This window comes from Apodemus sylvaticus, chromosome 10 (assembly GCF_947179515.1).
Source record: "Apodemus sylvaticus chromosome 10, mApoSyl1.1, whole genome shotgun sequence".
In the NCBI taxonomy this organism is placed as follows: domain Eukaryota; kingdom Metazoa; phylum Chordata; class Mammalia; order Rodentia; family Muridae; genus Apodemus; species Apodemus sylvaticus.
The window spans coordinates 7,166,186-7,181,053 of record NC_067481.1 but is presented as its reverse complement, the minus strand read 5'-3'; the positions used below and the strand labels follow the sequence as shown (position 1 = coordinate 7,181,053).

Genomic DNA, 14,868 nt, shown 5'->3' with positions numbered 1-14,868 from the left:
ATCGTCCTGGGCTAGCTCTGGGTTCAGACTCCAGCACTTGGTGGGTCAGAGGATTGCAAGTTCAAGGCCAGCTTGGGCTACATAAGATCAGGTCTAAATGGCTTTGAAAATCCTACCCGCGATTACTGTAAACGTATCCCAAACAGACTAAAATGCTTATTTTTCCTCTTTTGGATTATCCCAGGACTGTCAACTGTGATAAGAAAGCATCCAATTATTAAACTGGCAGGTGTTTTTCCCCCTCCTAAACTGGTGTTAAATACAACAGAGGCCTCTAGTAGTAGATTGCGGCTTTGATTTTTTTTTTAAATGCAATGTGGTGGCAAGCCGCCTCCCATTCCCGGAAAGGTTGACCCCGCCCCCACCCCCACCTCCAGACTGACACTCACAGCTCCGTGTCCTCCAGGGCCAGGGGTCGCTCCAGAGCCTGCTTGCGCCTCCTCACGGCCCCCAGGATCTTCTTCCGAGGTCCCAGGGGCACGCTGATGCTGCGTAGGTCGAGGTCAGAGCACAGCATCAGGGCCTCCAGGTCAATCTTCTCGTGCCGCAGGAGGGAAGCAAAGTCCTCCATGTGCAGCGAGGCCAGGAAGGTCTCCAAGGGGCTGGTCTCAGGCTCCAGGTCCTCATCCAAGCCCAAGTCCAGCTCATCCCAGGGCAACTCTTCCCCGCAACTGCGGTCCTGTAAGCTGTTGGCACTGCCCAGGCTGTCGTCGTCCAGGCTGGGGGAACTATGCAGCCGACCCCGCGGCGTGCCTGCCCCATCCAAGCCCCCGTCCTCTCGGCCCAGCCCGTGCAACCCGCTGCTCACATAGTTCCGTCGAAACACCATGGTACCCAGGCCGGGGCGAGTAAACAAGGAGTCGTGGCCTGAGTCGGTGCTGACCTCCGAGTGGGCGGGCTCGGCAGCCAGCGTGGCACGGGAGACGCTGTCCTCGTCCGAGAGGAACATGTCCCTGAGTGGGGCACGGCCCCACTCCTTGGGGTTGGCGTAGGTGCCCTGGCGTACAAACATCACATCGCTGCCCAGCTGCAGGCCTGAGAGCGATCGCACGCTTTTGCGCCCGTCCTCGGAGACCTTGAAGGTGCCCTCGACCCCCTGCTTGCGCCTCTCCAGCTTCTTCTGGATCTTGGCCTTGCCCTTGGCCGTGCCGTGCAGCGTGGCCTGCGAGTAGGGCAGCTGGCTGCCCAGCGTCATGTGCTGCAGCCGGCGGCTCAGGGTGCTGGACGCGAGGCTGGAGAAGCTGAGCGTGTCGGAGCGCTCGGCCAGCTCGCGCCGGTAGCGCCGCTCCATGCGCTCGTGGTGCTTGCGCTGCATCTTTGCGCACTCGCGGATGCGCCGCTCCGCCTCGCGGAAGGCCTTGTCCTTCAGCTTGCCCACCAGCTTGGGGTTGAGGCTGCTCTGCTTGGCCGCGATGGAATCCAGATAGCGCACGCACTCCATGTGGCCCTTCATAGCGGCCATGTCCAGCGGCGTATGGTAGTCATTGTCCAGGCACCAGATGTTGGCCCCGAAGGACACAAGGAAGGACAGGCAGTGCAGGTGGCCATTGGAAGCCGCCAGATGCAAGGGTGTGTTTCCCCAGATGTCACACTTATCCGGGTCACCCCTGTAGGAACAGCACGTGGAGAGGTAGAATGAGTCCCTTTACCAAGTCAGACCTGGGGTCTGATTGGAGGTATAAAGAATCTTGCGGGGTAAGAGGCAAAAAGAAGGAGAAGGAGGAGGAAGAGGAGGAAGAGGAGGAGGAGGAGGAGGAGGAGGAGGAGGAGGAGGAGGAGGAGGAGGAGGAGGAAAGCCCACAGACATTGTGAGCCCCTGGACCTGGAACATAGCAGCCACTAAAGCAGAAATTCTCACCCTGTGGATCGTGACCCTCACAGGGTCATATATTAGACATCCTGTATCTCATACATTTACATTTCAATTCATAACAGTTGCAAAATTAGTTACGAAGTAGCAACAGGATAATTTTATGGTTGGGGTCACCATAATATGTGAAAACTTTATTAAAAGGTCGTAGCACTTAAAGGGTCGCAGCATTAGGAAGACTGAAAACCATTGTCCTAAAATAAACCCATGGGGCTGAGACCCAGACTTCCCGGAGACCAGCGGGCTCGACAGATGCATCGGGATTAAGCACAGCTACCAGGTGGTGTGTGTGCGTGACCCAACCCACAAGGGGGCGGGGCGACCTAGGAGGCGGGGTTGGGCGGGCCTTCCCCTGGAGAACTGAGGGCTGGGAATCTCAGGGGATAAATATTTGATGCGCTGAGAGAAAGGAGTGAATTATTCATGGGCCCTTCGGGGAGCTGGCCCAGCGAGGTGGTGGGCCAGGCCGGAGTCTGGGTCTCTAGGCAGGTGCGCACGGTGGTTTTTGAAGCCACATGTTACAGGGCTCTGAGGACTAGAGGGTGGCTATGTGCGTGTGTGCTGGGCTTAAGCCTGGAAGAGCGTCGAAGGGTGCGTTCTGGTATACAGTGGGCACCGCCATGTCTGCAGGGAGCGGGGCCAGGCCTGGCAACGCCAGTGTTAGAGCAGGTGTCGGGTCTTGGCCTGGGCCAGAAGGGGACTGTGGGGACAGCCAGAACTAGAGAGGAAGAGGGCGGAGACCTGGTCATGCAGCCCTCCCTTGTTCAGGCTGTCCTATGAAGCTGGGTAGCTTTGCCCCGTCAGGCAGCCATCTCTAATGCCCTCCACCTCTGACTCCAGTCCATAGCCCACCCAGCTCTGCTGGCTTCTGTAGGAATCTTGCCTCGATCTCTGGGTCTAGCACAGGGCCATGCCCTACACTAATGAGGCCACAAGGCCAGCTCAGGTCTGGGGGAAGAATCACTCCCTTATCTCAACATCACCCCTCCCCCCAGCGTCCCCTCTGATTGCCAGTCCTGTAGGATGTGTGGGGGGAGGGTGGCTCAGCAACAGACCTTCCCTCAGCAGGCACAGATCTTTGCCTCTGCAGACCCTCAGGGCTTTGGATGGCTCTCTTTCCTTCCATACCCCTTCCCCCCTCCCCCTTGAGACCCCTGTGAGCCTCTGTGATGGACGGGGCAGGGCATATAGTACCACTGTGTGCCCTCCTGCAGGCTTGAGCTCTGTCTCAGCTGTCTGATTCCATATTGTTCCCACATGCTACTAGACCAAAGAAGCAGACACAGAGGAAGAGGGGGAAACGTCCCAACATATCCAACTACTCCTATACCAGAGTCAGCACAATCCCTGCTGCCCCTGACCTTGACCCCTAGATAGAGCCTGAGGCAGTCACATAAATCCTCTTGGAACATCCTTTTTCTGTCTAGGCCACACCAGAGTCAAGGCCAGTCTTAAACTGTTGGTAGGATATTTCCAGTAATGTGATTTAGTCCCCTCCCCCAACCCAAACCACTTTAGTGACCCCCACCCCACATTGCCTGACTCCTCCTCCAAACCCCTGGATTCTGTGCTCACCCGCCCTCCCAGGACAGAGGAAGGATGGAGGGAGTGTCCTTTCTGCACACTACAGTTTCCCTCTACTGGATCCTGCAGAGGGGGAGGGGCACAGGGAGTTAACCACTGGCTGAACCAGTGACATTTGGTGGTATGGACAGTGCCCATAAGTCCTGGAAGAGTGGTTTGAAGGCACAGGTCAGTGTGGAGCCCAGACGGTGGGAGCTTCTGGTGCTGCGGGGACAGCCTTTTGGCTGCCAGGTTGGGAAGTAAGCAGTGAAGGTCTCTTCTTCCTGGCCCCCCAGTTCTAGGTCCCTGAAGACTCCCCAGCTGTCTCTCTGGTTCCCACCTACCTTTCACTCTTCCAGGCACCACCCCTAAATGTCTTTGACTTTTGAATAGCTCTGCAGCCCCCATCCCATAATCAGGGATCCCATCCCCAAATCAAAGTTCCTCTCCTCTAATCCCTGCATCTCGGCCACAACTGTCACAAAGCTCAGCTCATGTCCCCTCCACGTGTGTCCCTTGAAGTATGTAGGCTGCACGGCCCCACCTTAGGGGTCTGTCCAGAGGGGCAGAGGACAGCTCAGGCAAGAGGCTAAGGGATGCCATAAGGTTTTAGGACACTGGAGTTCCAGGAAGTTCTTCCTGGTCCCCTGCTGGCTAGGCAGAGGGCATACTCACCCCCGGCTTACAATGAGGCGCAGCGACTCCAGGTTGCCATGGTAGGCAGCCCAGAGGGTCGGGGTCATGCCATCCTCGTCAGGGGCATTCAGCTCCTTCCGGGTGGCCTCCTTGAGGAGCTCCAGATAGCCATCCCTGGCGGCCCGGTGATACTGGTCATTCATGGTGCCCGAGTTGGATGGGGTGGGCAAGGGGCACTGAGAAATGTCCCCAGACGGGGTGGGCAGCCGGGTTAGGGCTGAGACATGGGGTTGAAGGAAGAGTCTGGGCAGGGGCCTGGGCCGCCAGCCCCTGCTGCCGCAGATGGTGGATGCGGAGCGCCAGAGCCACGACTACGGGCGACTACAGGTCTACCGGGACATTTGAGCTGCACACCCGGGGAGGGAGGGGGGAGATCTCTCACTGCCCAGGGAGCCGCCCAGGAGCTTCCTCTGGGTCCTAAACGCCATGCTTTCCAGCACACAGACGTGACTCAAGTGAAATCCAGCTCTCTCGCACCAAAAGCGTCCACTCTGGCGTTGCAGCCCTTGAAGCCCAGGATAGGGACATTTAGTATGTCCTAGACAGAATAGGCTGGATTCCCTCATTTCTTCACCAGTCAAAAGGGCAGGACAAGGGCTGGAGAATGGTGCGTGAGGGTGAAATGGTGATGCAGTTCGGATCTGGAGGACAGTGGCCCTAGAGGAGCAGGAGGACCCACCGTAAGACCATCGGAGCCGAAAGCAGGGCGCAGCAGTCCCTGCAGTTAGCCTACACTTGTGAGAGGTCAAACAACAGTTCTCCAGCAGGGGGCGCTAGATGACTGCAGGCCGACTGAGGGCACCGCATGGGAACCAGACTTTGCAGTATCCAACCAGCATCTCTGGGCAGCAGTAGTAGGGATACAGGAAGACCGAATTTGAACCACTCTAAGGGCAGGTGGGGAAAGGGGAACTGTTGTCCCGATCTCGAGTCAACAAGCAAGATCCAAAATATAGGTGATTCCTGGGCTGCGATGGTATCTAAGGTGCAGGTGGGCACCGGGGGCGGGGGTCAGCTCTGCAGGCTTTGGGTGGGCGTGATCTCTGAGCACCACGTTATGGTGGGTGCTGGGGGCGGAGAACCCTCTGGGTACTGCAGTATGGGGCCGAGCCCGAACCCTGGCCGCACCAGCGCGACGGGGTGAGGGGATCTTAACAGGTAAATATAAATCTCACCTTATCTGGCTTCCCTAAATTCAGCTCGGAGAAAAGATGGATCATGTGAGTGGGACTGAGAGGTTTATGGAGCCGAGCTCTTGTGGCTGTAAATCACTCTGCCCTCTCCGGTATAAAGCACCGGTCCAGCCCGGCGTGGGAGAGAGGAGACGCTTGCTGCCCCTTGACCCCCAACTTGGTGTCGGCTCCAGGAGCAGCCAGGTGCGTGCGCCTGGCCAGGGGACTGTCGGATTTGGGGAGTGGAACCTTGTAAAGGATTCCGCCTAGGGCCACTGCTTCTTCTCTCTGTACAATATTTCCGGGCCAGGTAGGGGAAGTTTTTCTCTTTTTTCCAAACCCAATGCTTGGTCCAGCACCCTTAGTCCCCACAATTCCCAGGGTCCCCCAAATCCAGGGATCACATGGGAGGAAAGGAGAGCCCCCTGGGTTGACTTAGAATTCTATCCTTGCTCTCCCAACCCCGGACCTCCGCAGTGATCCCTTCAACCTCCTCCAGTCGCCCCCACCATGTCGGAGGAACTGGTCCCGCATCCCAGTGAGAGCCTGCCGGGGTCTCGGGCCAGCCCCCGTGAGGTGTGGAAAAAGGGCGGCCGCCTGCTGTCGGTGCTGTTGGCTGTCAACGTGCTACTGCTCGCCTGCACGCTCATCAGCGGCGGTGCCTTCAACAAGGTGGCTGTGTACGACACCGACGTGTTCGCGTTGCTCACCACCATGATGCTGCTGGCCGCACTGTGGATCGGCTTCTACCTCCTCCGCACCGCGCGCCGTCCAGACGCGGTGCCTTACCGGGATGCTCATGCCGGCCCCATCTGGCTCCGAGGTGCCCTGGGAGACGGGGACAAGAGTGGGGTGGGCACGCTGGGGAGGTGCAGCCTGGGGCTCATGGGGGACCTGCAAGGTGTGACTTTGGGATAGAAAGGTGTGCGGTGTCCTGGCATGAGCAACATGGCGGGGAGGGGGGCTTCCTGCAGTGGGATGCGGCTAGAGGGAGGCAAGGGGCGGGGGGAGTCCTAGAGGATAAAGGCCGGTGGAAGGAGCTTCTTTGCCTTGTGTAAAGATTGGAGAGATGATCCTAGAGAGAGCTTTGTGAGGGAAAAGCAGAAGACAACAGCAGCTGGCAAGGTCTGTCTAGAGGCCTTCAGACACACCAGAAGAGGGCATCGGATCTCATGACAAATGGTTGTGAGCCACCATGTGGTTGCTGGGATTTGAACTCAGGACCTCTGGAAGAGCAGTCAGTGCTCCTAACCACTGAGCAGTCTCCCCAACCCACATCCACCTGTTTATGCTCTCATCCCCCCCCCCCCCCCAGTGATCTCTCAGGCCATCCTGATGATCTTTTCATTCATTCATCTCCATCCATCCATCCATCCATCCATCCATCCACCTGTTTGTTTATCCATTCAACCTTCAATCCAACCATTCATCCATCTTTCAGACACACAGTTGCCCCTTCATATATCCACACATCCATCCATTCATCTATTCAGTCACCCTCCTAACCTCCCCACTCAATCCATTCTTCCATCCAGTTATCCTCCGCCCACGCCCTATTCCCACCCCATTAACCCCTCACCTTCAGAACCTATCGCCCACCCGCAAGCCCTGACCACGCAGGCAGTCTCCTGCCTCTCTGACCCCCACTCCCCTGCTGGCCCCGATTCCCAGGTGGGCTGGTGCTGTTTGGGATCTGCACCCTTGTCATGGACGTCTTCAAGACTGGTTACTACTCCAGTTTCTTTGAGTGCCAGTCGGCCATCAAGATCCTGCACCCCATCATCCAAGCCGTGTTCGTCATTGTCCAGGTGGGTAGAGGGAATGTCCCCACGTGGGGAAAAGCCTCATGCTTGGCAGGAGGTCAGGAGGTCTGAGCTCTACACACATCCCCCTCCCTGAGAAATTCAGCAAATGACATTGGGCTGCGGTAGAGATCATATGATCCCAAAAGGAAGGGGACACTGACTCATGAAGTGGCACCTAAATATCAGCTTCTACTTAGGGGTGCTGCGATTTTATTTTGATCTAAGTGGTGTCAGTAATTAACACCTGAGAGGTGTAAGTCGTGGCAGCTGGCCCTGTCTGATAGACCGCTGGATGTCTGGGGGCGGGGAGGGAGTGGGTCTGCCTACTGTCCCACTGTGACCATGACCATGGCTGGGGCTTGTTTAGTCTCCACCGTAGCTCTGTGTCTGATATTTGTTTAGGAGGCAGGGCATCCCGTAAGTTACAGTTTTTCAGACAAGTTCAAATCAATTTCTTTTCTTTTTCCTTTTGTGACTCACTTCGAGCAGCCCAGACTAGCTTTGAACTCCTGCTTTTGCGTCCCAAATCGGGTGATTCAGGAGTGAGCCACACTGGCTCTCACTCTTTTCCTTTTGTTTGGTTTTAATGCGCTGCATAAAGACAGTTTTGAAAGAGCTCACTAAGCCGAGGCAGGATTGCTCTTGCACAGGACCAGAAGAGAAGCTCAGCTTCTAAGCGTGTAGTGATGCCACGCCTTGGAGCACCACCCCCCCCACCCCACCCCACCCCACCGCCACCCACACGTGGCTGCGGCATTTTAACGTGATATTAGTCTTTTACATTTTATAAGTCCGAAGAATGCCCAGGAAAAATGAAAACACAAATACCCCGACGTCAGTATGTCCCACGGCAGGGATTCAGCCCTAGTTGGATGAGGACAAGGCCTTTCCAATCCACAAAGGAAGAAGATGGCAGGGCATGTGCACGAAGAGGCCAAAGGAGTGAACAGGACAGTCAGGAGTTGGAGGTGACTCGGCACTACATAGAGAGTTCAAGGCCAGTCCTTGAGAAGCTGAGGTAGGCAGCTATCTGTGAATTTGAGGCCAGCCTAGTCTACAGATGGAGTTCCAGGGCTGCCTAGACAGACTGTCTCAACAACAAGATCCTCAAACCTTGGGACTTGAGGAAGACCATGTCTGAGGCTGATCTTGCTCCCCCAAATACATCACTGGGTACCCAAGACTACGCTTGCCCGGCTATCACTCCAGTCCCACGCTCCATCTCATCAAGGTGAAAATGTTTTCCAAGTGATATACCTTTAAGAGAGAGAGAGAGAGACAGAAAAAGAGAGAGAGAGAGATACATAAATAGATAAATATATGCATACATACATACATACATACATACATACATAGATGACAGATAGATAGATAGAGCAAGCCACCCTTTAAAAAAAAGTTTCAGTGTAGAATAGAAATTATTCATTCTCCTTTGTAAAGCTAAAATAAACCTGATCATTTAAGGGTTATTGGGGGTAGAGAAAGCATCATGCTGGGTGTGGGTGGGCTTTGGGCTTTGGGCTCGGAGATTAGCCCACGTACACGGTCCTGAGCCTGCCCCTCTCTCTCTGTGCAGACTTACTTTCTCTGGATCTCCGCTAAAAACTGTATCCACACCCACCTGGACCTGACCCGGTGAGAATCATAGCTTAGTATCTGAGGGTCAAGACTCCCCTGGCATGAGAGAGCAGACTTGCCGTCCTGGGTGTGGCTCTTCTCTTTACATCCTGGGTGGGGTTTCAAGCCATCCTTTCCTTTCTGCTCTCTTGCTTTCCGATGCCTGGGCTGTGCCCTTTCCCCTAGTGGGGCCCGAGCCGCAGGACACTCACTCTCTCTTAGCTGACATCCTACCGGGCTGAGTCTTTCTTCCAAGTTCAGCTCCCCTGTTCATATGGGCCCTCCTGCCTTCTCGCTTCGTAAGCCCACCTCTCAGGAGGGCTTATAACCCTGCCTTGCTTTACCCATAATGAGTCCAAGACCTCGTGAGCTTTTTATTCCCCTGTCCATCCTTCTGAAACAGGTGTGGTCTCATGTTCACCCTCGCCACCAACCTGGCCATCTGGATGGCAGCTGTAGTGGATGAATCCGTGCACCAGGCCCACTCCTACAGTGGCTCCCATGGCAACGCCAGCCACACCCGCCTCGCCCCTGACTGTAAGTTCCCAGTTAGTGCCAGCCCTGTGGCCGCCAGGCAGTGGATGGGCGCTTTGCATATTCATAGTCAGTCAACCGTGCCCTTGCCAGGGCATGGTGGTAAAGGTAGCGCCTGGGGAGGGGGGGCCCTCCTCCCACTCCAGGCGCTCCCTCGGAAGTGTGGGTAGAGGTGAAAAGGAACAAGAGTATATAGTGTGTTTCCTCATCCTTGAGGGTACAGTCTAGGCCATACTGTGTCCAGCTGCTGTGTCCAGACTCTCAACCATGGTTCCTATCACTTCAGTTTGTGCCACACCAAAGGGAATTCAAAATGTGCTGTCTAGGACATGTCAGCAAATGCCTCTTTAGGCCCCAGGCACTGTGGAGTCAAACTCAGGTTTTCTCACCTGCGTGCCAAGGACCTTCCAAACTGAGGCTCCTCTCCCCGCTCCAGGTTTTTGTTACTTTGTAGGTTACTTTGTATCTTTAGCAGGACCTTATCTTGCAGTGTCTGGCGGAATGAGTAATTATGGACTAAATGGAGATGCCAGACACCGGGAAGTCCTTTGGGCACTGGAAACTGGCAGAGATAACCCCTGGCCTTGTGTTGACATGAACTAGAAGGGGAGGCTAGAGCCCAACCCTGTGTCCTTCTCTCTGCAGCAGAGCGGCCGCGAGCAGGGGGCCCAGCTGAAGGAGACCCGTGTCTCTGCAGCACAGCCATCTGCCAGATCTTCCAGCAAGGTTACTTCTACCTGTATCCCTTCAACATCGAGTACAGCCTCTTTGCTTCCACCATGCTGTACGTCATGTGGAAGAACGTGGGAAGGCTGCTCGCCTCCACCCATGGCCACGGCCACACGCCACCCAGGGTCAGCCTTTTCCGGGAGACTTTCTTTGCCGGCCCAGTCTTGGGCCTGCTCCTCTTTGTGGTGGGGTTGGCCGTCTTCATCCTCTATGAGGTCCAGGTGAGTGGAGAGAGAGGCCACACCCAACAGGCCCTGGTTATCTACTACAGCTTTAATATTGTCTGTCTGGGGCTCATGACTCTGGTCAGCCTGAGTGGCTCAGTCATCTATCGTTTTGACCGTCGGGCCATGGACCATCATAAGAACCCGACACGGACCCTGGACGTGGCCCTGCTGATGGGCGCTGCCCTGGGCCAGTACGCTATCTCCTACTACTCTATCGTGGCTGTGGTGGTGGGCTCCCCCAGAAACCTGCTCGGGGCGCTCAACCTGTCCCACGCTTTGCTCATGATTGCGCAGCACACCTTCCAGAATGTCTTCATCATCGAGAGCCTCCACCGGGGACCTCCTGGGGCTGAGCCCTGTGAAATGCCCCCCAAGGAGCCCCGACAAGGCATCACCTTTGCCAACCTGGATGCTATCCACCCCCTGCCTTCCTGCACACCCACCCCAAGGCTGGTCAGTCCCAATCCAGAAAGCCCTCAGGAAGTGGTGGCTATCATCTCGGTCCCCAGGTGCCACTGGCGACGGCGGTGCCTGAAAGACATCTCTCTGTTTCTCTTGCTCTGTAACGTCATCGTGAGTAGTCGAGTGATATGAGGGTAAATGGGGTTGGGGTTGGGGTTGGGGTGTCTCTAGGTTGGGGGATAATTGACAACCAGTTAAGTTTCTCTGTCTTGCCCCAAACTCATTCTGGAATCTTCTAGAAGAGCAGGTTCAGAGAGGGACAGCTGTAGCACACGGCATTTCAGGGCACACAGGCAGAAGGCAATCCCAACCCTCTGTAGACAGGCTGATGGAGGGATCCCAGGGAAGGCTGACATGGGGGCAGGGGAAAGTGAGAGCAGCTGAGAGCTGCCCTGGAGGGTGAGAGCCCTCACCCCCGGGTGGGAGGTGTGGCAGCTCCTGGGATCTTGTGACCTGCCTGCTTCTCAGAATAGTTGGAACAGCCACAGGAAGTCACAGAGATCAGGGTGAGTGTGAGCAGCCAGTCGGCAGGGTGCGGCGGAAGGCCAGCTGGAAAGAGGGGTGTGTACAACAGCTGTCCCCTTCCAGGTGGCTTGGCAAAGCCAGCTATAAAGAGTGAGAGACGTCATCCTGTACAAGTATGTTCTCGGGAAGGAAACACCCCAAGCAGAAGCCCTCACGAGAAGAGGGTGCCCTCAGGGCTGGTGAGATGGCTCGAACATTAAGAGCACTGACTGCTCTTCCAAAGGTCCTGAGTTCAAATCCCAGAAACCACATGGTACCACAAGGTGGCTCACAACCATCCACAATGAGATCCGATGCCCTCTTCTGGTATGGCTGAAGACAGCCACAGTGTATTTACATATAATAAATAAATAAGTCTAAAAAAAAAGAAGAAGAAGAAGAAAAAGAAGAGGGTACCCTCCAAAGAGAAACCCTCCTAGCATAGCTACACCCAACATAGCCATGTCCTAATGTAGACACGCTCCCCAACACAGAACCTCAGGCCTGTGGAGACAGTCAGTCAGCCTCTGGAGCTGTAGGTCTCAGACAGAAATTAATAGGAAAAAAATTCCAGTCCTATTGGACAGGATTTTTTTCCTTGTCATTATGCCCTAACATAGAACAAAGTACCAACAATGCCCATAACATTTCTATATTATGAACACAGTAATATGAAGTATACAAGAGGATGCACATAAATTATCTTATGTATCATTTTATGTAAAGGATTTGAGCAGCACATTCTGGATTCCTAAAATATGTTGTTTCTGGGGTGAGATCTTTCCCCAGTCCCCACCTACACCAATTGAAAAATGCACCTCTCAAGTGGACAAAAAAAAACATCTCTAATGAGATCTGACTCCATACGAAACAGTCATTTTGACTATATCCTACAGTAGAATATCCCTCACATAGAAACACCCTTAATGCAGGCATATCTGGAGGCTGGGACTATGACACCACCCACAAAGACTTCCAAGAGTCAATTTTACTTTAAAGAAAAAAATTGCTGGAGAGATGGCTCAGTGGTTAAGAGCACTGGCTGCTCTTCCGAAGGTCCTGAGTTCAAATCCCAGCAACCACAGGGTGGCTCACAACCATCTGTAATGAGATATATTTATAGAGCTGGGCAGTGGTGGCGCATGCCTGTAATCCCAGCACTCTGGGAGGCAGAGGCAGGCAGATTTTTGACTTCGAGGCCAGCCTGTTCTACAGAGTGAGTTCCAGGACAGCCAGGGCTACACAGAGAAACCCTGTCTCCAAAAAACCAAATCCAAAAAAAAAAAAAAAGAAAGAAAGAAAGAAAAGAAAAGAAAAAAGAAAAAAAATCAGTCCTCAACCCTTGACCTTCACAGTAGAAGCAAAATAGGCTCAGAACTTTCTTGTGTCTGGGGCCCACGTTGGTATGCACTCTCTGCCTCTGCCCCTCCCCCACCTCCAGCCTAGCCTTTTGGTTGGGAGCTACCTTTTCAAGGCTGTTCTTGCCCCAAGCATCTGAGTCCAAATCACTGTCAGCAGCGTCCTTCCCGTCCTTCATTTTCTAGAACAGAAACCGACTCAGGAGAGGATGTGATGTCCCCTAAGAGTGGAGTTAACTGGCATAGGGGCGAGGCTAGCCTTGAACACTTGACCGTTTGTTCCATATCCCACACCCATAAGGTCTGAGTTACTATCTGGAGGTGAAACCGGAGTCTAGCCTTAGACTTCTCCCACATATGGAAGGGAAGGGAGCAGGTAGATGTGAACCAGAGGAGGGCTGGAACCGGGCGGCCTTAGGCTTGACTGGCTCTAGTCTACCACCATCACCGAAGCACGCATCTGCCCAGCTCCTTCAGCATTTGTATCAATTCCTTACATCACCCACTGAAGCTTCCATCTGACGGGGAGGCCAGGATGAGAGGGTGGGAAGAGTGGCTTCACGTGGATCCCCGTCTAGGAGTGGGCCAGTTCAGTTAGACACACTTCCTCAGCTCCGAATTGCTGGAGGTCAGCCCTGGGTGGTGCTCAGTCCCCGATGGCCACCAAACTAGAAGGGATCCCGTTCTCTCCTGCTCAGCCAAACCCCCAGAAGTCACAAGCAGGCTCCTGATGCACGCTTTCCCCCCCCCCCTCCACCCACAGCTGTGGATCATGCCCGCCTTCGGCGCCCGCCCGCACTTCAGCAATACGGTGGAGGTGGACTTTTACGGTCACTCTCTCTGGGCAGCCATCGTCAACATCTGCCTGCCTTTCGGCATCTTCTACCGGATGCACGCTGTCTCCAGTCTGCTGGAGGTCTATGTCCTCTCCTGAAGCACCACAAGAAGACAGGGCGGAGGAACTCCACCCAGCACCTGGGAGTGCCTCAGGCTGCCACTTGCTCCCTGCCTGCCCCAGACTAGGATTTTCACTAAAGTTTATTTTTCCAGGATGAGTTTTTAAAATCAAAATCAAGACGTGCCCATTCATTCCTGCATGACCCTGGAGCCTGGGGAGACGGAGGCAGGGAGGGAAACTGTTCCCTGTAGCGTTCCCTAGGACCAGACAGGATTTGGAAATACCATCTCTGCCTCTATCTGTAATCCCAACCACATGGCCTGTGTAGTCTATGGAGACAGAACTAATAAACCTGCAAGCGATCCCTTTGTCCCCTCTTCTTGTCTCAGCCTCATCTGGAATGATCGCAGGAGTTCTGAGTTTCCAGACATCCACCCTTTCGGTGGGTGAGCCGAGCTGAGGCTATGCAGCAGGCTTTCTAAACGGTGGGTAACAGGGTGACTGGGAGGGAGCAGCGAGTGCCGGTGAACGAGATCATCTTTCTTAGCTAGTGAGGAGTGATCTCATCTAATACCCATGCTTTACAAAGAAGGAAACAGAGGCTCGTGCAAATAAAGAACCAGAACCTTTCTCCCAACAACAATAATTCATCAGCTGTGTGTGTGTGTATGTGCACTTGCGCTTATGTGTAGGTGGGTGTAGAGGTCAGAGGTCAACCTCAGGAGCTCGCCATGTTGTTTATCCCCCCTCTTTGGTGTGTGTGTACATGCGCATTCACGAGTGCCAGCACGTCTATGAGAGCACGTGGAAGCATCCTATTCCTTGAGGAAGGGTCCCTCAGTCAAATTCAGAGCTCACTTATATCTTGGTAGCTGGCTAACTCTGGGAATTCATTCCATCTCTGCTTTCTAAGGCTGGAATGACAAGAGGGGCTACAGCCACGGGACATTTGTGGGACATTTGTGATTTATGTGAGTTCTGAGGATCTGCATGGGTGCTTTAACCCGTGAGTCAGCATTGGTTTTGCCTGCATATATGCCATCAGATCCTGTGGACCTGAAGCTACAAACAGTCCTGAGTCACCGTGGAGGTCCTCTGGAAGAACAGCCAGCGCTCTTAACTGCTGAGCCATCTCTCCAGCTCCCATCATTTAAGACAGGGTTCCTCCTGTTCCTCCCCCTGGCCCTGGTGCTACAGGTGTGCCGCACACCCAGCTTTCCATGTGAAGCCAGAGAGCAGACCCAGGCCTTCACACCCACCTGGCAAGCCTCTGATGACTGAGCTCTCTCCCAAGCTCTTGAATTTTTTTTTTTTTTTGTTGTTGTTGTTTTGGTTTGGTTTGGTTTTGGGGTTTTTTTTTTTTATGAGCAGCAGAGGCTTTTGTTGTCGTTTTGTTTTGATTGATGCACAGCGATTGTGGCATTTTTGGAGCT

General features: G+C 54.3%; 2 protein-coding genes across 3 annotated transcripts; one reads left to right on the top strand and one right to left on the bottom strand.

Moving 5' to 3' along the window:
* Positions 1-385: 385 nt before the first annotated feature.
* On the bottom strand, positions 386-4,272 carry Ush1g (USH1 protein network component sans). Its single transcript, XM_052197499.1, has 2 exons — positions 4,109-4,272; positions 386-1,607 (listed from the first exon to the last, which is right to left on the bottom strand). Exons 1-2 carry the CDS (start codon positions 4,270-4,272, stop codon positions 386-388), a joined length of 1,386 nt encoding a protein of 461 aa, XP_052053459.1.
* Positions 4,273-5,811: 1,539 nt separating this feature from the next.
* Otop2 (otopetrin 2) lies at positions 5,812-13,724 on the top strand. Of its 2 annotated transcripts, XM_052196956.1 has the most exons (7): positions 5,812-6,124; positions 6,973-7,109; positions 8,683-8,741; positions 9,127-9,260; positions 9,351-9,356; positions 9,918-10,786; positions 13,301-13,724. In XM_052196956.1, the coding sequence occupies exons 1-7, from the start codon at positions 5,812-5,814 to the stop codon at positions 13,469-13,471; spliced, it is 1,689 nt and encodes a 562-aa protein (XP_052052916.1). In that variant the 3' UTR covers positions 13,472-13,724. The 2 variants fall into 2 exon arrangements, with proteins under 2 accessions (XP_052052916.1, XP_052052915.1); XM_052196955.1 differs by lacking the exon at positions 9,351-9,356 and having other exon boundaries at positions 9,903-10,786.
* The last annotated feature ends 1,144 nt before the right edge of the window (positions 13,725-14,868 follow it).